We start from the raw sequence: 25218 nt of genomic DNA, 5'->3' as shown, positions 1-25218 counted from the left end.
TGTGTGCCCCCTCCAAGCCTTTGCTCACTGCCCAATCCCCAGGACGTAGCTCTCTGGTTACTTAAAAATCCTACCCTTTAGACCCAAGGTACCAGCTCTTCCCTGCACAGAGCTGTTTTTCTCCCCTCTGGTGTCCTCAAGCAGTAACCATTAAACTTGGCTCCTAAGGGGCCTGCAGACTTCTAACACCTGACTCGCACTACCCCTCACAGGTCAACTGCAAACAGCTGCAGGCTTGCACTGTATTCTGCTGCGCCCCAGCAAAACCTCTGACTTTCTCCTTCAAATTTGTTGGGTCTTGGGACTTATCTACCTCTGTAACGGGTACGGCCACTCCTCCAAATGCTCCCTCAGACACATGGGACACCCACAAGGTCAGCCTTTCCTTCTTTCCTCTAAGTGTGATCCATCCATCAGCACGTCCTGGTGACTCCGCTCTGACACAGATGGTGCGAGGTACTTCTTCCTTATTTCTACTCCTATCAAAGCCAGCCCCAATTGTCTCTTCTGCCCACATCACAGCTATACGACCGACCACTCAGCCTTGCTAACCCCAGTCTTGCTCCTTTTGGTTCATTTTCCTCAAAGGTGGCAGAATAACTTTCAGGAATACAAAAGGAAATGAGAGCATATCTCTCCCCTGCATAAAACTCATCAAGACTGGCGGGCGTGGTGGCTCATGGCTGTAATCCCAGCTCTTTGGGAGGTCGAGGTGGGTGGATCATGAGGTGAGGAGTTCAAGCCCAGTTTGACGAAGATGGTGAAACCCTGTCTCTACTAAAAATACAAAAATTAGCCGGGCACAGTGGCAGGTGCCTGTAATCCCAGCTACTCGGGAGGCTGAGGCAGGAGAATCCCTTGAACCCAGAAGGCGAAGGTTGTAGTGAGCCAAGATCACGCCCCTGCACTCCAGCCTGGGCCACACAGTGAGACTCCATCTCAAACAAAACAAAACAAAACATCATCAAGACTTCCCACTGGCACTAGAATAAAATGCACACATGTGACCCTGTCTGTGAGACCTTGTGAGCTCTGGCCGCTGCCTTTCTCCCTTTAGCCCCATTTCCTAGAGCTTTCTCCCACTCCACTGCCCTGCAGGTCCCAGAGTTCCTAGAAGACAACATCATGCTTCTTCCCTGGCAAAGCCTCTCTCCCCCATTCCCTCCTCCCAGCTGGCCCACGATCTGCTCTCCACGCCGCTAGGTCCTTCTCATCCTTCAGCCCTCCCTCGACACCCGGTCAGAGGCCACACCAACCCTTATCCTTTCCCACTCACCTTCCTTCAGAGCACTTTTCATAATCACTGATAATCACTTTATTTTATTTTGACTCACTTATCATCTCTCTTCCCCACTAAAACATTAGCTCCATGAGGGCGAGGATCACACCTGGGTTCACTATCGTATCCTCGGTGCCTAGCAGAGCACTGTGGGACGTGGTGGCTAACAAAAACTATTGTTTTTTAAAAAATGAATGGACGTTTAATTCTTCATGCGCCCAACGGAGTGCTGAGTACAACACCTAGGTGCTTGGTGGGTAGATGATTCAAATGGATAAAGAAAACACTTCTTCATGCATCAGTGGAAAGCCAGGCACATCCACTTTCAGGAGTCCAGGCAAATAGAAGTGAGTTCATAGACGGAGCTGTGAAATACTCATTAGGACAAAGAGGACCCCAAATCAAGACAGATTTGAGAAAAAGCTGACGTTATCCATCTAGCACGCTAACAAAGGACAGTTTGAAAAACAACTCTCAGAACACAGGGTTTTGTGCTGGGGAGAGGGGCCCACATTACCAGGTGAAGGCTCTAGCTGGAGATGGGCAGGTTTCTGCTCCAGGAGAACCTAAAGCAGCAGCTTCCAAAGAAAGTCCACTGAGGCAGCTGGAGGGTAAGATAATCCTAGATCTCAGGTTGGCTTAAGGAGGTTAAATGGCATATTGTATTTACAAAGGTGGCCACAGTTTACATTTCAATTAAAAAAAAGATATTCTAACATTGCTTCTGTTTAAAGAGATAGACATAAAATAAAAGTAAGTTGAACTATTTCTTATTATCCTATTTAACTTATTTATAAAGATAAGCCTTATGAAATTGGGCTCAATTGGCAGCTTCCAGATATAAACCATCATAGAAAACATTTGCTTTTTCAATCTGAAAACAAACAGAAATCAGAGCACTAAAATTACTATGAATGATTGCATCTTAAGATGTTACATGAAATATTTATCTAAGCTTTACTATAAAATTCTCAAGTGTTTCAGATAGAGTCCTGTTTAATCAAAAAATGTGTTTCCATTTCACAGCGATCATGTGGGTCTCCCCCTAAGTTCTTTGAAAATAATGATTGCTTTTTCTTCCTTAGTTAAGGAAAATAACACAGGCCCTTTAATTAGCATTAAATTTCACTCCAACCACGAAGGTGTCCATGCCAAAGGGTTTGGAAGCTCTGATAGTATACTCTCTCTCCCTATATTATTTAAATATATACATAAATATATATATTTTATTTAAATATCTATCTATCTATTTTTTTTTTTTGAGATGGAGCCTCACTCTTTCGCCCAGGCTGGAGTGCAGTGGCATGATCTCGTCTCACTGCAACCTCCGCCTCCCAACCTCAAGTGATTCTCCTGCCTCAGCCTCCAGAGTAGCTGGGATTACAGGTGCACGCCATCATGCCCAGCTAATTTTTGTAATTTTAGTAGAGATGGGATTTTACCATGTTGGGCAGGCTGGCCTCGAACTCCTGACCGCCAGTGATCTGTCTGCCTCAGCCTCCCACAGCACTGCGATAGCAGGCATGAGCTACAGAGCCCAGCAGTATATATGATATTCTTAAGTTTTTGCGGCCTCTGCAACACTCATTATAGGCTTAAGGTTTGTTCAAATGAGTGCTAAGAATTCTTACCTAGGCAACTTATTTATTTTTCTATTTCCTCAGGCCTTAAAAATACATATGTAATGTTCCACTTGAACTATCTCAATTGTCACCGGCATTTTACATAAAATCACATTTGTAAAAAGGAGGTGGAGTTTCCAAAAGGAGATAGAATCTAAAAGCGAATTCAAATAAGGCTGCTTTACAGCATCAACTTCCCATACCTTAGGGACAAAGTTCTACTGGGTGTGGAATCTACCTCCTTACAAAGAAATTAAAACTTGAAAGCTATTTTTTTCTTTGTATCACTTACGTTTGCAATGGCACCAATTAAAAGAGTTTCCTGAAATCTTGTTTTCTGTTTGTGGTGAGACTCACTCCTTTCCCTGTGTCCCCAAGACCACGAAAGGGGAAGCTGACATATTTCCCTGATTCCTTTCTAAGCTAGCATCATCTAATGGCAGTGGACTGGGAACGGAAGGCATAGACTGCGGTCTTGTTTGTGTCATGAGCTCTGAATCTAGTAGGGGAGACAGATATGTAAATAAATGGACTGCAGTGGGTATTGAATACAGCTTGCTGTGTGACTTTAGGCAAATCATAACCTCTCTGAGCTACAGTCCCGGATCCTGTGAGGATCAAATGAAATAACATGGAAAGTGTCCTATAATCCGTAATGTGATGTACAAAAAAAGTAAGACATTATAATGTTAATGTTTGGTTTATAAACTCCCAAAAATATCTTTTAACATGGATAGCCTATACATTCAGATGGAGCTTCCAGCTGGGATGAACAAGTTTTTATTTCTGCATGTTTTTTATTTAAATGTCTGGAATTCCCATTACTCCAGCACTTGGGTAACTGCGTACAAATTATAAAGGGTTAAAAATGGTGTATTATGGGAAGTACCTCTCATATCCCTGTCTTCTGCCAGAGTTCCCCTGGCCAAAGGCAAGTGGTTTTTCAATGTATTCTTTCAGAGATATTGTATAATTTGTGGTTGTGTTTGTATTTCAGTTATCATGAGTCAATGTGAACATGCTAAATAACTGTCTTTACTTCCTTTTCTATAAATGTCTGTTTATATCATTCGCCTCTTTTTCTATTGGTCACTCTCTCTCTTGAATATGAAGTATTTCATCTGGCAGGTACAGCTCCTATTACCAGATGAATGGCTGCATGGCTCACCCAAACCTCTGTATCTGCAGTCCTGTGAAAAGCTGGTCTTTCAGTTGGGGTAGTAATGGCATAGACCATATACTGCCATAAGAGGAAATGGTATGACCTGACTTGCATTTGTTTTCTTTTTGAGACAGGGTCTCTCTATGTTGTCCAGGCTGGTCTCAAACTCCTGGCCTCAAGTGATCTTCCCACCTCAGCCTCCCAATTAGCTGAGACTCCAGGCGTGGGCCACCATGCCTGTTGCATTTTTGAATGCTAACCCTACTGTAATAAGCATCATGAGGAAAGGACTGAAGTGGAGAAAGGTTACATGTGAGAAGACCAGTTAGGAGACAGATACGTGACACATAATAGAAAATCACAATTAAATGCCAACACTGCCAACACTAGCTAATCCTACTAAAAAAGTATTCCATTATGGATATTTTTAAAGGTTATTGAATATTGCCATAATCTCCGAAACAAATTGATAAAAAAATTACAAGACAGAAGTTAGCTAAAAATGAAGTATTTCTATTCATCCCAAATACAGAAATGATGCAGGTCTACATCAGCACTTTCCTCATTTGTAAAATGGGGGCAATCATATCTACCTCATAGGGTTGCAGTGAGGATTAACGGAGATAAACATGCATAAAAGGGCCGGCTCACAGGAAGCTTTCAAGAGCAATAGCTATTTTGTTTCTTTTTTTATCTGAGATGAAGTCTCGCTCTGTCGCCCAGGCTGGAGTGCAATAGAGCAATCTTGGCTCACTGCAACCTCTGCCTCCCGAGTTCAAGTGATTCTTCTGCCTCAGCCTCCTGAGTAGCTGGGACTACAGGTGTGCGCAACCATGCCTGGCTAATTTTTGTAATTTTTGTATTTTTTTTTTGAAACAGAGTCTCACTCTGTCACCCAGGCTGGAGTGCAGTGGCACAGTGAGGCGATCTTGGCTCACTGCAATTTCCGCCTCCCAGGTTCAAGCGATTCCCCTGCCTCAGCCTCCTGTGTAGCTGGGATTACAGGCACCTGCCACCATGCCTGGCTAATTTTTTTGTTTGTTTGTTTTTTTAGTAGAGACTGGGTTTCACCCTATTAGCCAGGATGGTCTTGATCTCCTGACCTCGGGATCCGCCCACCTCAGCCTCCCAAAGTGCTGGGATTGCAGGCGTAATTTTTGTATTTTTAATAGAGACAGGGTTTAACCATGTTGGCCAGGCTGGTCTCAAACTCCTGACCTCATGATCTGCCCGCCTCAGCCTCCCAAAGTGCTGGGATTACAGGTGTGAGGCACCATGCCCGGCCAGTTCTTGTCACTATTATAGATTCAAACAAGGGTACAGGACAGGTGGCATGGTAACCAAGAGAGCACTGGGTGAGGATCTCATCCTGGCCTCCAAGTCTGCTGTGGAGATTCCAGCCAGTGACTTGACCTTTCTGGCCTCAGTTTCCTCACCCGTACTCAATAGTTGTAGGGGCACTTCCAGCTATAGGTGTGTGTGATTCTGGTTAAAACGTTTTTCTTTCCTAGGAAGAAATCTAAATCAAGTCTGTAATTTCCAAGTATACTTATTTGGAAGGTAGTTCTTTTCTTGTTTTGCTAAATTTTTATTTTTGAAAGAAATACATTTTAAAATGTTTCCCAAGAAATCAGATTTCAACTAAGAATTTTCTTCCTATTTATGGTGACATATTTGTTTGATTGCATCTTGCTTTTTTCAGAACATTCTTCTAGGATGGTGTCTTGTAACAGAGTTTGCGAATAGCAAGTCTGACAGCTGAGGGAATGCAGCTGCGTCTTTAAAAGGTGTGACCTTTTCTAGCCATAAGCCATCTGAGTTTAGAGTACCACACTTTCTAGTAAGGGAAATTCAGAAAATAGAAAAAGAATTTCCTGTATATTGTGAAAGTATATTGAATTACTAAGTGTATTATGGAATTATAGGGTCCCAAGTAAATGTCTAACATGGGAAAATTCTAGACAAAGCACTAAATTAGATATTATCTACATGATACAAAGTTTCTTAGAAACCTCATATGAAAATATGATTAATACATTCATCCATAACATAAATCTGCACCAGGGTTCTGATAGTGAATTTCCTGGTTTGGAGTCCTACGCGCATGCTCACACAGTCACCGAACTTGTATTACCACATTCCAAACGCAGAGTCACCCTTCTGATGTGGAAAACCAGACTACCCTTTCTGCCCTTTAGGGGAAAGAAAAATCAAGCCAAAGAAAAATCCTTAGAGAGAAGGTAAGGTAGTGGAGTAGGAGAAACACACCCCCTACGGATTTGTTTGGAAGCAGATCTGTTTAGGGGCTGCGTCTCCTGTTCGCTGTGTGGGTCCACAGGCTCCTTTGTAAGTGGAGAACGCACATCTTGCTCTGGCTTACAAGATCATTCACCCTGAGAGTCAAATAAGAAAAATCCATGCAAAAATGCTTTGCTAAACTGAAAACCACCATGAAAACGCTACACAAAGGCATTACTATTGCCTTTATAGTGATTCTGTGAGCCCTTTATTCACTGTGTGGGTTTCTATCTAAGCTATCAAACTGGTAACTCAATCCACAGTCATGTCACACAAATCTTCTACCGGCATGCACCTATTTTACTCTAACATTCTCGGAACTGTGGTAAGAATAAAAGTATTTTTTAAAAAGCAAAAGATGTGATCCTTGCCCTTGAGGAACTGAAATTTTAGGTGAACAGAAAATAAAAGCCTATCAATAGGGGAAAATAATGAATTAAAATTACAAAGCAATGTATAACTTTGTATGAGACAAAAAATCAGTCAACTAAATACCACCTCCTTTCTCTTCCATTTCGGGGTCATTCACGAGGTGCCAGGGGCATGAATGAGCCAAGCACAGGCAACATCTACCCTCATGGAGTTAACATTCCCGTGGGAGACACAGGCATCTGACAAATAACTCAAAGTCAGTGTGTGATGCGGAGAACAGAAGAAGTGCAGGTGCTATGAGAGTATCAGGGGAAGACTCAGTTTAGACTGGGAGGGGGGAAGGTTTCCTTGAGGAAGTCACATTCCAGCTGAGACCTGAGCAATGCGTAGGAAGGACCTGGGCAAATCTGGCCAGACAGCTTCTGAGAGGCTCCAATGTGACCAGTGGGTATCATCCAAAGTGGATGTCCCAAGGCATGGACTTGGAAGCTAAAGTTCCTGCACTCATTTGAGTCTAGAGGCCACTAGAGGTGCCCTTGTATTTGGCTGGTTTAGAATTTTACCTTCTTCAAACCATCTGTAGCCCAGCTACCAACTATCAACAAATGAGCACCCACACCACAAGAAAAGCCAGCACTGATGACTTCCTGACCTCTAAGCTTTGAGCATCTCCAGCCAGGCCCCAGGCTTATTGGTTTTCCTCCCCTAAGAAGAAAATCTTCTGCTTGTGCCCTACACTTGAGTGCTGAACCGCCTTCCGCGTCTCTCAGGGATCTGTGTTCATTCAAAAACCATTCACTGTCTCTTGACTTCTCAACTGGCTGAAGGCCAAACTTCGCCCAGCACACGAGTCTGCCACCCTACCCTGGACACGCAGTCATCAGGTGCTCCCACTCTGGTTCCATCACTTAGGCTCTGAGCTCCCTGTAGCCCCTGGGATGCTTCAGACCTGCAAGTCCCTGCTCATCCAATCACTCAGCAAATTCGTATAAACTTAGCAAATCTGCATTCTCAGGTTCTAGGTAAGGTGCCATTCCCTGGCCTATGAGCAGCTGATCTTTAATGTGCATATATTATATGCTAACAGCTTGTTCATTTCATCTTCAAATCAACCTAAAGACATTGAGGCTCACAGACGTTGATTCGTGGGGCCACTTTCAAACTTCTTTTTTTTCAACAATCCATACTTTAGAGACATATTTTATGTCATGATCCAATGTGCATGAGTATATGTTTACATACTTACACATACTATTCACATACACTCTACATTTCCCAAAACAATGTTGACCCTTATTATGTACTACTACACTCTGATATTTTACATATCATGGAAAGATCCACCAATGGGAGGCATAGCTTAAAAAACAAGCTGGTGTGCTGTGTCCTTTGCTGCAGCTGTTTTTATAGATGTGCCTAGAAGGCCACTTGCCTTCATACAGCTGATGTACACCTGTTCTGTATGACTCTGTTACTGCTATCTTCCAATACATTCCTTGCCCTTCCAGGAAAGCAGTCACTTTTATATGCTTGAAAAGCACCACAAATGTTAACTGTGGCCAGGCAGTTAGTACACTGCTATCGTTTTTTGTGCAACTGTCTCTCTCACCAGACTACAAGTTCCGGAGGCTTTAAAACATACTCTCCTCTCATCTGCCCAAGCAAGGTATCTGGCCTAGTTAGAACCAAAAACATGTTGTCTTAGTGAACACAATAAACCATCTTCATTCAGACCTATTTGTTTTCACTTTACAAAAGCAGCTTAATAAATTGGATTGTTTCGTTCTTCATCTCACGGTGTTCTCAAAGAATCATTTCTGAGGAAAGGGAGACAGCTGTCCAAGAAAGGACTGTTGTGAGAAGGAACAACTGATAGCTGACAGCAGGGCAAGGAAGAAAAATGAGTCTATTAGGCCAGAAAGCACAATTATTTCCATGATCTAAATATCTATCAGACGCATCCACCCTGTCCATCTCCACAGCCACTGCGAAGCTGTGAGGAGTGAGGGCTCTGCAGACCAACTGCCTGGGCCAAATTGTGGCTTCACCACTTACTAGTTCAGCAGCTGTGGGCACGTTAGTAACTGCAAAGCATCACCTTCCTTTTCTGGAAAATGTAGATGACAACTGAGCCTACCTTGTAAGATTAAATGAGAAAATGTGTAAAGCACACAGCTCAGTGCTTGCACACACTAGAGGTTTAATAAATGATAGCTACTATTATTCATATTATTTTTAATGCATTCTACCATTTATTTCCTCTGTGAATGACTCCAAGTTTCCAAACTAATTTCTCTTGCCAGGTTTCCCTACGAACCATTCATCAGTGAAGCCAGAAAATGTTGCAAGTCCCTGGATGGTGGTTAATCTCTGGAGGTTCAATGCCACACCTGTGGGCCTCCTGGCACGCCTTCCGAGGCTGCCCCGAGGGAGCAGTGGCTCTGGGCTGGGCCTGCCTGTCCCACACCTCCTCTACAAGGCCAGCTAGAGCTCAAGGGGATCCTGCCTCACTTAGCTCACTATGCAGAAAGCCCTGTGCCCTTCCAGATAAATGGTTCCAGGAATAATTGGCCGGCCATGTTATTTGACTCAGAAAAGCTCAGCTTGTCAGTTTTAGGCCACTCAACCAACAGCTATAGTACTGATTAGCTCTGGGCGGCCTAAGATGCAGTATACATCCTTCCTGATCTGGCAGATTCCCCAGAGTTTGCTTCTCTGTGTCTGTGTGTGTGTGTGTGTGTGTGTGTGTGTGTGTGTGAGAGAGAGAGAGAGAGAGAGTGAGAGAGAACTCAAAATCCCCGTCAAGTACCTGAATAGACTCTCAATGTCAGGAGAAGGGCCCTGACTTCTGGTTACCATGGGATCTCAAGCACCCATAGCAGTGAGTACCTTGATAAACGTTTGTCTTAATGGATGGAGCAACTCATTAGGTTTTTTGTGGGGGTTAAAGGAAAACCAGTCTGAACGAAGAAGACTATTCCCAGTTTGGGAGGCTGAGGCAGGTGGATCACCTGAGGTCAGGAGTTCAAGACCAGCCTGGCCAACATGGTGAAACCTGGTCTCTACTAAAAATACAAAAAAAAAAAATTAGCTGGGTGTGGTGGTGGGCACCTGTAATTCCAGCTACTTGGGAAGCTGAGGCAGGAGAATCACTTGAACCTGGGAGGCAGACGTTGCAGTGAGCCGAGATCGCGCCACTGTACTCCAGCCTGGGATAGGGTAAGACTCAATTTCAAAAAAAAAAAAAAAAAAAAAAAAAAAAAAAAAGAGAAGACGGTTCTTTTCCTAGCTTTAAGTTAGAGCAAGCAGGACCCTGGCCTAGGAAGTGGTGCCCTGGCAGGTTCTGCTGCCCCAGAGCTTGTGTGAGGGTATAAGCCTGACCTGGGCAGGCTCGTTTCCACCACCTGCTAAGAGGTGAATCACTTGTCCTCAAGTTCATTCTGATGTTACATGGTGTTAATTTAGATAATGGATTATAATACAATTTGATAACTGTTTGAATTCCATACTTGGTATATCTAATAGCTAAAGACAGGGGTAGTGGTGGGCTGCCAGGATATGCCCTGGAGTCATTCAGCCTGCATTTTGAAAGGACTGTTTTATTTAGGGGCATTCTCCTGTGAATAGTAACATTAGCATCAGTGAAAAATTCCTACTCCAACAATCCATTCTCGTGACATGGCAATGTAAGCAGTGTTCACGTAAGTCTAGGAAAAACGCTACTTCAATCTCTATTATGGAGACCTGTGTTAAAGCCAAGAGACACTTTTCTTCTATCAATTAAAACCAAGAAATCCCTTCACTGCCCTCTTGGAAAACTGGCCTAGCTGGCCTAATGACAAGCCAGTCATTGTCACAGGTGCTTAAGACCCAGTGGTAAACAAATTAGCATTTCTAAAACATGTTCCTGTGTTATTCTTAGATAAGTGAGTTTTCCAGACCTTTCCAGTGTGTTCTGCAGCAGTGTCCTATCTGTGGTTTGTTTAGCGGAGACTTTCCCTAGTTTATAAAAACGCTATATGCGGGCCAGGCACAGAGGCTCACGTCTGTACCCCAGCACTTTAGGAGGCTGAGGCAGGTGAATCACTTGAGGTCAGGAGTTCAAGACCAGCCTGGTTAACATGGTGAAACCCCGTCGCTACTAAAAATACAAAAGTTAGCCAGGCGTGGTGACGTGTCTGTAATCCCAGCTACTCGGGAGGCTGAGGCAGGAGAACTGCTTGAACCTAGGAGGTGAAGGCTGCAGTGAGCAGAGATTGCGCCACTGCACTCCAGCCTGGACGACAGAGTAAAACTCCGCCTCAGCCAAAAAAAAAAAAAAAAAAGAAAAAAGAAAAAAAAAGCTAGATATGATTCTCTTATTTGTAAAAGAGATCGTCTTTACACAAAGATCCAATGTTGCTTTCTAAATCTTAGCAGACAAAAAAAAAATTAAAGAAACCTATTTATGACGTCTTTATAAGCAAATCACATCTTCTATATAAGAGAAGAAAAAAATGAGTATTTTTGTGTAGTAGGAAGACAGAAAAATTCTTCCCGGTTAAGAGAGAGACCTATCTTTTGAAGTGCTATAGGAATTTTCAAAAATAGAATGAAACTGTATTTAATTTTAAAAGTAAACTGAGTCCTTAAAGCATATTTGCGGGTAGACGACCTAAAGGAAACCAGTGATGGAGCTCCATGAACTTAAACACGGCAATATTGTCAAAGCTCCAAAATCACCAGGGATAGGTCCAATTAAAGTACCATCCAATGAAAACTTATCTCCAAGTTTGAAGGGTGTTACAAAACTGAGTCAGAAACAAAGTCAAATAAAAAGTGAAAGGAAAACTAGGAAATTTGGGATAATTAAACTGGGAGGAATTTTAACATGGATCTTGTTTAGCCTCCAATTGTGTATTCTTCTCCTCTTCATGGGACACAACAAATTCTGCAATGTAAGCATTAGAGACTTTAAATCCTGTTGGAAAAAGTAGAGTCAAGCATGAAACCCAAGTCACCATTCATCCTACCCGTGAAAGAGAAACCAGCAAAGACAGAAAGCATGTGTGGCCAGGCCAATGCAGGAGAGCACAAAATCAATTACAGAAAACTTTAATTTCTTCATCAAAGGTGCCTCGTCAGCTAGCTGAGAACTACAGCATTGTCAGGACATCAACAAGACGTCCAAGGTAACAGAAACCACCAAAAAGCAAGCACGTCTTTCGTTTGGCACATGGACAATTTATTTTCACGTTGGCATCTGTTAAAAATTCAGAGAATAACCGCCTTGTCTCTTCAAGCCAGTTCAATAAAAGCGGCTTTGCCATGTGTGTGTGCCACAGTTACATACCATGCCACCTTTGTGGTGTCTCCACCCAGAAAGACAGGCAGAGGCGTTTCTCTTCACAAATAGGTGTCACATCCCCATTTGGAGGGAAAAATAGATTTAAAAAAATATGCTCGTTACATTTAACTATGTTCAGTGTTTATCTGCCTGCCTTCCTCTCTTCACAACATGAACTGCTTTGAGGAAGACAGAAACTAATGGCCCGTTCAAGGCTTTAACCCAGGCCCCCCGCGTGGCACCAGCTGTGCTGTTAGGTTAACTGGCAAAACTGCTCCCTGTCCTTCCCACTACCACAGAGCCGGGTATTTAGAGCCGGGTATTTGGAGCCGGGCACAGCAACATCTAAGCTGTCCCCATCCACCCCACAAACTCCTCTCCGCTCCTGACTGCTCCTGAAACTTACACCACCTATCACTGGGCAAATGAGAGTCCGGAGAGGGGTCAGACTGAGCACCCAGACGGCAGATGGGGACAGAAGGTCCAGTCATTCCTTACACAAATCTTTTAAGTTTTAGCTGCAAAAGTCCGCTTCAGTGCTGAGGACAAAGATAATGTATGTATGTCACGATGTGCTGGAGAAGCAGAGAAACTACTTTTTAAGGTTTTCGACCCAGGTCTCACCTGAGGTATCTGAACCTGATCTTACATTTACCATGTTCATGGTGCACTGCAATTTTTACTGTTAGATACGAAATCTTATTTGAACTGTGCAATACATCCGTGATCCTCATCTCACAAATAGTCAAAGGATACAAAACTAGTTAGTGATAAAGCTTGTACCTAAACCCAGATCTTCTGATTCCAAAGTCCCTGCAGATTAAAATGAGAAGGTAAAACATGAGGCCCTGGAGTTCTGAAACTGACAAGGCCATGGTCCCTTCACTCGCAGAGTTCTAGAGTCTGGAAGAGAATTCAAATGCGAATCAACTGTAATCCCAGCTGTTAATGGGTCACCAATGATGTACACATGTGGGCTGCTTCAGAGGGCACCTAGCCCATAGGGGCAGCACCGTGACTGGTTATGCTTCCTTCCTCTGTTCACCCAACAAATGCTGACTCAAACACCTACTGAGAGCCAGGCTGAGGATCTGAAGAATTAGGACAAGACACACAGGTAAGAAGACCCACAGGGCTGGTGAGGGTGCGGCTGAGGTGGGATGGCTGCAGAACTGTTCCAGTTGGAGAGAAGAGTTTATATAAAGATCCCAAGAGGTTCAGTGTGGCAGGTGTTTGAGAGAGAAAGCAGTGTGATGACAAGGAAGCTGGCAAAGGAGGCTGGGGCTGGATAAGGACAGGCCCCTTAACCACATAGGTCAGTGCACCTTTATCCAAGGCACAGGTAAGTGACTAAAGGCATAGATGGTGAGGAATGACATGCTCTCACCGGTCTGTGGAGGTGGAATATGATCTCAAGGGCATGAGGCTGGGGACAGGAGGAACAGCGAAGAGGCTGTGAGGTTAACTAGGTATATGGACTAGAGTGGTGACAGCGGGTACGGAGAAGGGGTGTGTGGGAACCTCTACTGGGGAAGAGTTGGTGGAACTTGATGACTAACTAGTTTGGGGCAGATGGGGGAGAAAAACGCATCAAGGATGGCTTCTGAATTTTTGGTTTTGGAAAAAGACAATGGTTTTTCACTGAGAGAAAAAACACAAAAGGAACAGGAAAAAGTGTTGTTATAAATCAATGAATTTACCTAAGATCCAGATGTTCTCAAATACTTTCAATGAAGAGTAATGAGCCAATTACAAATGAGTATTAAGTACTAAAAGCCCACTTTAATTGGCAATTCAAAAAATTACTGTATATAACAAAAGTAACAAAATATGCTTCTTTTAAAATGTTCTAAAATTTCTACTGATGATTCCTCAGTGAATATAAATGGGCTCTTATTGTGTGTGACATTTGTTTTCCCAGCCTTGGGATGCACCTATTTCTGGACAGCAGGTTTAAAAGGAACTTAATGATAAACCTAACACAAGTCCTGGGCCATGACTGCCTTCATTACTGACGAGCTTTGGCTTGGTCCACAGTCTCGCACAGAGGCAGAGTTCTGAGGCTGAAGAAATTAGAAGTAGCTTTCCAAAGTGGTGTCGAGATATTCTCTTTTGTATAAAGCCTCCCATTTGAGTTTATTTTCATCTTTCACACATCACAAAGAAGGGATCTTCAATTAAGAGCAGAGGCTAAGTTAATTGCATCTGGGGGTGAGGGTAGATTATTGTTGATGCCCTACCAGAGTGATCTATAAACTTACACAGTATACATTAGGAAAATGATACATTTACTCTTTAAGACTAGGAAGGTAGATTAAGAGAACGTTTTCTGACAACTGGTATATCTTACGAAACATCTCAGCATCTGCAGATTTACTGTCACATTTACAACTGGGAATCCAATAGAAAGAGGAACAAAATGATTTCTGTAGTTTGCAAAAACAGAAAAAAGTATCAAACCCCACTTCCAGCTCCTTAACAATCATCTGGGTGGTCTCCTTCATTTCAGTACTGACTTGTTAATCTATTCTTGAATATTAAGGAATTAGGTCAATTAAGATATTCAAGAGTAATTTTCAAATTAAAAAAATAACTTTTGGTAAAAATATCACCATGAAACTAGTTGACAACAGTAAAAAAATTTCGGCCAGGCACGGTGGCTCATGCCTGTAATCCCAGCACTTTGGGAGGCCAAGGCGGGCAGATCACAAGGTTGAGATCGAGATCATCCTGGCTAACACGGTGAAACCCCGTCTCTACTAAAAATACAAAAAATTAACCTGGCGTAATGGTGGGCGCCTGTGGTCTCAGCTACTTGGGAGGCTGAGGCAGGAGAATGGCATGAACCTGGGAGGCGGAGCTTGCAGTGAGCCAAGATCCCACCACTGCACTCCAGCCTGGGTGACAGAGAGAGACTCCGTCTCAACATACATACATACATACATAAAAATTGTACTTATTTCTATCTAAATACCCCTGGGTCATAAAGAGCATGGCTGGGGTTGGGGAAGGGCCTCAGCACAATCCATTTAGGGCCAGGCTCCAGGTGCAAGGGCTGTGGCTCATACTGACACCCACTGTAGAGCTGTGCAGTCATGGAAATGCATCTGGGAAGAAAGGGGCAGCGGGGAGCAGCAGCGGTAGCTTTAATCTTGTGTAAGATCCAAATACTAACAGTGAGTTCAGAGGGACAAACACTATGTTACAGCAAATGACATACAGTATTCATTGGTAAAATCGTAAGCTTTCTTAATTCCACGACAGTAAAGATCTTCTAGTTTGGTTGTCCTGTGCTATGAGAGGGTGAGAGAGCTGGATGGCTTTAGTTGTCCAGCTCAGTCTCTGCTGAGCGTCTGTGAAGCCCTAGCCTGCTGCCGATATCGGGGTCCCTGGCAGGGGATGAACACCGAGGGCCATGCAGGCCCTGGGGAAGCTCAGTCCAACTCATAGGAAGACACTGAATTCATTCTCTTTTTCCCCTGATTGCATCAAAAGGCAAGAGAAGGATTTGCCCCCAGCCAAAAGATGTGCCCTATGCAAACAGAATGTGACTCGAAATTTGATGAGGAATTCTATTCCGACTTTGTAAAGAAGCTAAAATATACCATTAATTAGTGGGAATAAAATTATACCAAGGCAGTTAACATTTAGGCTTAATAACAGAAGCAGCATATAAAAAATGAAGACATATTGAATAATGAAATATTCAATAATGAAGACTAAATAAAACACGTTAAGTTTGAAACCTCAGACTTTTGAAGTATAGAAATTTTGATTCACCTTTTGTGGTAGTGTGCAAAAAGAACCTCTAAATGCCTGATCAAACCCCATCTGTTACACACTTTGCTGGGTAATGGCACTGTCTGTATCTATAAAAACGCAGCTACTGATAAATATTACTCTGTGAACATCAGATTTCAAAGATGAGATTTTTGTGATTCTGCTGACAAACAGCTGTCAAGATCCCTATGTTTGGCTGGACAAAATACCAGAGGCTTAGAACAACATAACATTTTGTTATCTATTTTCTCTATAGAACTATAGAGAAATGTATAGAACTATAGAGAAAATACACAACTCGCCTAGCTCACCTAATGTTGATGCCACCGATAAGCAAAAGCCAATTTCAATCAGGTACAGCGTGCTTTGACTACAACTCCTCTTTTTCAACAGTGGAGAGGAAAAGCCAGTCTTTGTGTAGGTTGGAAGGTGGGCAGCAATGAAGGTTGGGGGCTGTTATTCCGTAATTCTGGAAGATTTCACCCAGGATGCTTTCAGCACCGACCTGATGGCCACACAATGGTGCCAGAGAACTGCCTCCAGCAACAGAATACATTTCCTCCTGCCTCACAGTCCTGGAGCAGCATCCATTCTACTCACATCTATGTCCGAAAGGGGAAGTTCTTAGGGGTTCTGCTTCAGCGTATCTCAAGGACTAATTAAATCCTCATTACTATCTTCTAATTATTCAAATACTGTGGGATTACACTAGGAAAGTCCCTGCTGGCTCACTAGATGAAAAGGGTTAAATAACCTGTGTTGGTTTTGGGAATCCAGATCTAGTTCAGACCTTCAGAAAATCGCCGGCATTAACATGAATGTTTAACTAGACACCACTGTGAAATTAAAAGGGAATTCAATTAGAAGGTTTTCGAAAAATTAATTCTGACCTCTCTACATCTGTCCAAATAAATAAGCTTTCTTTCAGCATTTTCACCTAATTGCTAATCCAATAAACTAGAAGGGCATTTGTTAGTTTCATTAAGCTTAGCGTGTCATTGGGGTTAAAAATGTGGTAACTTTAATGTTAATAATTATTATACTTATTTATCTACTCAGATGACTATTCTGTATTCCCTCCAAGACTTCCTGAGAAAGAGGACAACCTATTAATAAGCCGTTTCCTATTGTTCTTTTCGAATTTCAAGACATATAAAGATTAAGAAATAAGGATAAAACAAATGTAAACTTGTCACCTACAATTTTTGTAAGATTCATTTCGGTATTTTAAGGTTACCTGAACTGTTCCTCCAATGTCTTAGGTGGCCTAATTTACACTGCTTGATTTTTTGGCAAGGTGACTTAGTAACAATTCTGTATACTGCCATATGAGATCTACAGAGAGGTTTAAAATAAAAACCAATGGCAAATGTGTTACTACTGAATACTAAACTGAGGTTTTGACCATTTTTCTTTAAAATTCATATAAGTAATGAAGAAGTAAAGACCAAAAAATTTAAACTAATTTTCTTTATTTAGTTAAAAAGAAGTTCCGCCAGGCACAGTGCCTCACGCCTGTAATCCCAGCACTTTGGGAGGCCGAGGCTGGTGGATCAAGAGGTCAGGAGATCAAGACCATCCTGGCTAACACGGTGAAACCACGTCTCTACTAAAAATACAAAAAAATTAGCCGGGCGCCTGTAGTCCCAGCTACTCGGGAGGCTGAGGCACGAGAATGGCGTGAACCCAGGAGGCGGAGCTTGCAGTGAGCTGAGATCCGGCCACTGCACTGCAGCCTGGGCGACAGAGCGAGACTCCGTCTCAAAAAAAAAACCAAAAAACCCAAAACAAACAAACAAACAAAAAACCAAAAAAACAAAACCCTTCCAGCAGCACAATACTAAATCAAGTTTTATACTGGAAAACAGAAGAAAATGTAGAGGAGGCAATACTATGTAAGAGAGTAAAGAACCCAGTAAATAGCTAAAGTTTTCCCTCCACTTGTAACCTATGATGCCATATCCATATTTACTTGCACAAATACCTTTTATACATAGAAAATATCAAACTGTAGAAACTCACAGTTCTTTTCATCTATGTACAATGTGGGGAAATGGATTTGTGATTGATGTCCTGTGACAAAACTCAGTACCAAAACCACTAGATAACATGGGCATCGAAAAGGCGATGAGGTGGGGACAGGGACTGCAGGTTTACAAAGGACTGCTGTCAGGAAATCTGGGCACTTCGCTGACCTTGCTGTCACCAGAGGTTTGTAGAACCTCTGAAACACAGGGTACATGGTTTATCAACATATGCCCTTCCTGAATGGGAACACAGGATCAAGTAGAGAAGAAAGATCAGAGCAAGGGTTCAGCTTCTTGAGACTGGGAGGACTTAGGCTCCAGGGCAGTGTTGCCAGCATCACTGCCCCATGAGGACTTGGAGGGAGGACTCAGAAAACTGCACCTCCAGAAAGAAGTAGGCTGCATCATCTCTTACTCTCCATCACCTCTTGTCTCTGTGCAAATGTGTTTATAGATTCCTTGCCATTAAAGAAAATGTTATCTCCTATGGGTACATTAAAGAAAGTATGTATGCAGTGGAATATTAGTATTATTATCATAATCTTATTTATTAAAACAAATTAAGTGTAAAAAGAACTGTTCAATGTGGTTATTTTAGCACTCAGCAGTAGAGAAGCAATGTCATTATCTCTTCTATCAGGGTCTATGGTTTCCGTGATACACCTTTTTTTTTTTTTTTTTGAGAGAGTCTTGCTCTGTTGCCCAGGCTGGAGTGCAGTGGCGTGATCTCAGTTCACTGCAGCCTTGGCTCACTGCAAACTGTGCCTCCTGGGTTCCAGCGATTCTCCTGCCTCAGCCTCCCGAGTAGCTGGGACTACAGGCGCATACCACCACGCCCGGCTAATTTTTTTGTTTTTTTGTAGAGACGGGGTTTCACCATGTTGGCCAGGCCAGTCTCTAATTCCTGACCTCAAGTGATCCACCCGCCTCAGCCTCCCAAAGTGCTGGGATTACAGGTGTGAGCCACCATGCCCAGCCTGACATACTTTTTTTAAAAAAAGATGCTAACTCACTAATGTATTTCTTGGCCTGTTTCTTTCAGCACTTCCCTAAACAGGGCGGGTATATATCAATTGTAAGAGTATAAACAGCCGGGCGCGGTGGCTCACGCCTGTAATCCCAGCACTTTGGGAGGCCGAGACGGGCGGATCACCAGGTCAGGAGATCGAGACCATCCTGGCTAACACGGTGAAACCCCGTCTCTACTAAAAATACAAAAACTAGCCGGGCGAGGTGGCGGGCGCCTGTAGTCCCAGCTACTCGGGAGGCTGAGGCAGGAGAATGGCGTAAACCCGGGAGGCGGAGCTTGCAGTGAGCTGAGATCTGGCCACTGCACTCCAGTCCGGGCGACAGAGCGAGACTCCGCCTCAAAAAAAAAAAAAAAAAAAAAAAAAAAAAAAAAAAAAGTATAAACAAAGTTAAGTTACTTTCCAATATGGGGGCATCACTTTTAGGGAATTTCTTAGTAAGAGTTTTGTTAGATTTACTTTCCATTGTGTTATGTTGCTGGTACACACCACATGATGGTCCAACAAACAAATGGTTTTATTATTGTATGAAAGCATTAAAGTGACTGTCATTTGCCATTTAAACACCTGATCAAGTGGCATTTGATCAAAGGTTATTAGGAGCTAACATTTTTTCCTAAATTTTAACACATAATAAAGCCATTTTCGTTAGAACCTTGCTACCCAGTGCTGGAGGAAATTTCACTCATGCGAGGCAAAGCATCTTCTAACATAACAGTCACTTTAAAATAGGAAGTTTTCCTTTTCAGGGTCTTGCCTAACCAACAAACACACACAAAAGGGAATGCACATAGCGATATAGATTGACTTTGTGTACCCACCCAAAGCTCATGTTGATTGTGATCCCAAATGTTGGAGGTGGGGCCTGGTGGGAGGTGATTGGGTCATGGGGGTGGTTTCTAATGGTCTAGCATCATCCCCCTGGTGCTATCTCTTGAGAACTCACGAGATATGGTTGTTTAAAAGTGTGTAGCACCTCCCCTTTCGCTCTCTTCCTCTTGCTCCTGCCATGTGAGATGTGCTACATTTGCCTTCACCTCCCACCATGACTGGAAGTTTCCACAGGCCTCCCCAGCCATGCCTGCTGCACAGCCTGCAGGATCAGCTAAATCTCTTTTCTTTATAAAGGACCCAGTCTCTAGTAGTTCTTTATAGCAGTGTGAAAACGAACTATAACAATATAATAATGTCTCTTCAGAGGAGGTCTAGAGATCACATTCATAAAAATCGATTCACATTTAGCAACTTATATAATTTATATTTACTATTTGAAAGAAATGGTCATGGCCGGGTGTGGTGGCTCACGCCTGTAATCCCAGCACTTCGGGAGGCCGAGGCGGGTAGATTACGTGAGGTCAGGAGTTCGAGACCAGCCTGACCAACATGGAGAAACCTCATCTCTACTGAAATACAAAATCAGCTGCGTGTGGTGGCACATGCCTGTAATCCCAGCTACTTGGGAGGCTGAGGCAGAATTGCTTGAACCCAGGAGGCAGAGGTTGCAGTGAGCTGAGAATGCGCCATTGCACTCCAGCCTGCCTGGGCAACAAGAGCGAAACTCCATCTCAAAAAAAAAAAAAAAAAGAAGTGGTCATTATAACCACTCAGATTGTTACGTATCTGGTGTCAGTTACCCAAACTACACTACATATAATAAAGGCAATCAAAAGAAAAACAATAATCATATTAACATGGTAATTTCCATACAATGGTACCACTAAAAAGCCTAGATTTTGCCTTGAAAGTGTGTTAATTTAAGCTAAAAGTTTGATTTAGCTCAGTTTCCTAACTGTCGTCCTGTTTTTCACATCTGGCTTTCTACACTGCCCAATTTCCCAAGCACGTATCTGTTGGAAAGGGTTGGGAAACACATTGTTCAAGGAGAGGGTTTCTCTTTTCTTTCTTTCTTTTTTCTTCCTAGTAACAAAGGTTAAAATTTTAAGACTGTCAAATAAGGGACCTCTTACCCTTTAACACGTGTTAAAACAGAAAGAACTGGGAGAGTGATGTTACAGGGTTATGGGGTGAGTCTTCATCTCAGTTCTCTGCCTGACCCGAGCAGGCATCCAGTGCAGGACAATTTCCTTTTTCCCCACAGTGACCCAACCATACAACACAGGTGCAACTCACAACCCAAAACAGGATTTTAGTCAGAGTCACGCTTGCTTGGCACCAGCACACTATGAACTTCTATAATGCCTTCAAGATGACCAGAGCCACATGAGGAGTTAATACAGATCAAGCAATTTATAGAGATGATATGGGATGAAAGGATGATTTACAGCAGGTCACAGTAGAGAATTCAGGGAAACAAATGCACATATTCACACAATTATTAAAATCTATTTTTATTTTTTTGAGACAGGGTGTTGCTCAGGGTGGAGTACAGTGAATGGTGTGATTGCAGCTCATTGCAACCTTGACCTCCATGGGCTCAGGTGATTCTCCCACCTCGAAAACTTATTATTGCACCATTAGGAGGCAGTGGTTCTCAAGGTACGGTCCTCAAGTCACCGGCATCAGCAATATCTGAGAACTTGCCAAAAATGGAGGTTTTAAATGTCCCAATTCAAACCTTCTGAATCGGAAACTTGGGGGTGGGGCCTAGGAATCTCTTTTAACAGTCCTCCAGATGATTCTCACACACTCTAAAGTTTAAAAACCATGAACTATTCCATTATTAAAACATTATATTGGCTGGGCGCAGTGGCTCAAGCCTGTAATCCCAGCACTTTGGGAGGCCGAGACGGGCGGATCACGAGGTCAGGAGATCGAGACCATCCTGGCTAATACGGTGAAACCCCGTCTCTACTAAAAAATACAAATAACTAGCCGGGCGAGGTGGCGGGCGCCTGTAGTCCCAGCTACTCGGGAGGCTGAGGCAGGAGAATGGTGTGAACCCGGGAGGCGGAGCTTGCAGTGAGCTGAGATCCGGCCACTGCACTCCAGCCCAGACGACAGAGGGAGACTCCGTCTCAAAAAAACCCCAATAAACAAAAAAACAAAAAAAAAATTATATTATCAAGTATACCTTAAATTATAATAAAAAGTTAAATATGTAATGGTATTGGAAAACGAAAAATTCATTTTATCCCTCTGAAACATTCAATTCAACACAAATGATGTGTAGATAAAACAAATCTATCTTTTCATTGACATTACTTTCTAAACATGCTGCTGAGTTTTTAACATGTAAAATAACTTAAACCTCATAATTCTAATCAGAAATCATAATTCTAATCAGAAGCAAATCATCATCTCTACAACTCATATACAAAAAGTTATAAACAGTAGAGGTAAGGAGCTCAGTACATATTAGCTGCCAAGGTGGGAACTTCTGGCCTCCAAGCCTGTGTGAGAGAGGAGGGGAGTGGAGGACAGTGGTATTTCTCTCTTTTGGTGTGGGATGGAGCAGGCGAGCCTTGCCCCACAGCAAGGGAAGTGACCTGCCACTGCACCAGGGGTGCACAGGTAGGCTTCTCGTACCTCCCCAGTACACCAATCTGGATTAAAACCACCACAAAGTGTAGCTTTACTGCTTCAAGTGAGAATGAAGACAGAGGTAACTATGGGTGGGCCCAAGGTCTCTGCAAGGCAGTAAGAAACTCATGGCAGGGATGACAGGCAGGACTGAGCTCAAGGTCAAGAGCACTAGCAGATGTGGGGCCACTTCTCTCCAAAGGTTTCAGAAAAGCCCATATTCTTTTTCTCTGGGACTGGCACTAACTAGCTCCTGAGAATAAGGGAAGTCACACCTAACCTCTATACTCCTCAGTTGCTTTAGGTGACCAGGGCCATAGAAAGTTTTAGGTCTGCTCCAGTTCTAAGATTTTACCATTTATTAAGACAGGGTCTTGCTCTGGGTTTAAAATCTTACTATTAAATATCAGGGAATAACCAGTATTAACACACACAACCCCTCACCCCCAACCCACGTACATACGCATGGGGACTGATACCCTAGTTGAGTCATTCAAAGTTATTTTTACACAGCTAGATCTAATACCAGACTACAGTCACATGTGAACCGTGCTTCATGGTGCTATGTGGACACACACATTCTTAGGGCCTTGAACTGTACTTTGACAAAACTTCACCCCACCTGCAAGAAAGCATCCTCCCTCCTCTCCATATTTATTGGAAGGGTTTTTGTTTGTTTCTTCCATCTGATAAGAAAACATAACATCCTTTAAAAAAAAGTAATGATAAGGAGGTGCATAGGTAAGCAAACTCACGTAAGCCTTATCGCCTGAAAGCACTATAGGCATGTAAGACATGAACTGGAGACGAACCTCTTTCCTGTGGCATTGGTGACTGGCTCAAGGCGGGATGGGAACTGGATTCTGACTGGCTCCCGGGTGGCTGCGGAGGCATCTGACTACCTGTAAAACACAGGAGGGAAAGTGGAGATGGGAGAACCCTTTGCATTAACAGTGCAGTCATGCAAAACCAAGACATAGCTACATTTAATTTTTATGATCACAAAAGATATAGCCCCATTAAAAAAAGACATAGCTCAGAGTGTAATAGTTCATCTTTTCCCTGGGAAACAAAGAGAAACATGAATAAACATATTTAGCTACACACCTGCTGAAAAGCTGTTACTGAATGAGTTCCTAAACTCATACATGAATCAATCTGTAGCTGAAATTTCTTGACACACACTTCTTCAAGGCATTTCAGAAAATGTAGGGCCAAACTCATCTTCCTGACTCTTACGTGAGCTTCCAGGTGGGCAGGCATGCAGAGTGGCCGACAATCACTCATGGTAATATCCAATCAATACAGTAATATCAATAGACTTCTAAAAAATCTTCATCATTAGTCAATGAGAGACTTAACATAAACTTAGAAGTCCTCCATTAAGAAACAAAAAAAATTCTACTATAAAATGCAGTATATATGATCACTAAAGAAGGGACTATTATTCTGCATCTCTTTTGATCTTTATTGTTAATACAGCAATAGTATCTATTTAATTTCCAGTTTTAAATGTATGCTCAGTTTGTCTTTTCCAAATATAACGTAAGCTCCTTAAGACAGGAATCTTATCCGTATTCCTTCAATCCCTTTCTGAGCATAACAAATACTTAATAAATCATAATCTGATAATATTATTTAAAGGAAGATACTTCTTACTATATTGATAAAAGAAAGATGAGTCATGTGAAGGCAGGAGATGAGATTTTGAAATTTAAAAATCATCAGAGGTAGCTGATGATCTCAACTCACTTTTTGGCTCAGAGGTTTAGATGCATTTCTATGACTAAAAATGTAATGGAATTTAAAAGGCAGTTGAATTTAGCACAGTCCTCAAGGCACTAGCTCTCGTGACATGAGGACCATGCTATTTTATCTTCTACCCTCCCCCTTTGCTTCAATAAATTGGAAACACAAATACACTCATACGCACACAAAAAGAACACTGCGTAGTCCTCTGGTGCGGTGGTCCTGACACCCTGGTTGGATCAGGCTAACTGCTCTGACCCCATCAGACCCACTGCTCCATAGTCATGCATATTGCTCAAAAGAAATACAAATAATAAAGAAACAAACTAATGTCCTAAAGATCATCACCAATTTGCCCCCGTGAAGGTCAGGACACATTCGGCACAAAGCCTGGTATTTGACGACGTACAACAACCAACCCTCTTGTGGTTCTACAAGATGGGTGTGTTACCCACGTGGCCAGGCAGGACACGGTCCCAGAATCTCTCCGGACTGTCACTCCAAACTGAGTCTAATCGTGGTGTATCTGTGGCAGCCAGAGGGTCAGGAATACGATTTTCAGTTTAGATAACAGATACAAATAGCTGTTAAAATATTACTATAAAACAATTGTTTTCAGGGGCTTAGGCTTCATTTAGAGAAGAATGCAAAACGTGTTAATGTATTTCTGAGTATTCCTGAGTGTGTAACTGCCACTCTCATTTTCAGATGAAGTGAAAATCAAAGACCTGAATTTATAGACACTGAGAAATATGCATTGTGTCACTGCTAGAAGCTGCTTTTTACATCAGAACCATACCTAGTCGGGATAAAAGACCTGGACAAACAGCATAGACTTCGTTAAATATCCATTTAGTGTCAGACATTTGTAGTCAATTAGTATTAGTACCAAATAATTAAATGTAAAGTAAAAAACACTTAACATTCTGAACTAAAACAATTTCAAGGGTAAATACTGGTCACCGACTTGGCTACAGATCTACAAAAGTTGCTGTGTGCTCACTGCAGGGTCATGTGCTTCCTGTGAAATACCCTAAGGCCTCCAATCTATAGTCCATTTAGAAATTTAAAGCACTCTGCAGCCAAATACTGACT

General features: G+C 42.6%; 1 protein-coding gene across 7 annotated transcripts in view; it reads right to left on the bottom strand.

Moving 5' to 3' along the window:
• ARID1B (AT-rich interaction domain 1B) overlaps positions 1-25218 on the bottom strand; it is a 445370-nt gene that overhangs the window by 79019 nt on the left and 341133 nt on the right. For all 7 annotated transcript variants that reach the window (XM_030928075.1, XM_030928069.1, XM_030928073.1 and 4 more), the window contains one exon: positions 23187-23276. In XM_030928075.1, coding sequence (XP_030783935.1) covers positions 23187-23276 — 90 coding nt within the window. The remainder of the gene's footprint in view (positions 1-23186; positions 23277-25218) is intronic.

The sequence above is a fragment of the Rhinopithecus roxellana genome, chromosome 4 (assembly GCF_007565055.1).
Source record: "Rhinopithecus roxellana isolate Shanxi Qingling chromosome 4, ASM756505v1, whole genome shotgun sequence".
NCBI lineage: Eukaryota > Metazoa > Chordata > Mammalia > Primates > Cercopithecidae > Rhinopithecus > Rhinopithecus roxellana.
The sequence above is the reverse complement of the archived record's forward strand: the minus strand, read 5'-3'. Positions and strand labels throughout refer to the sequence as shown.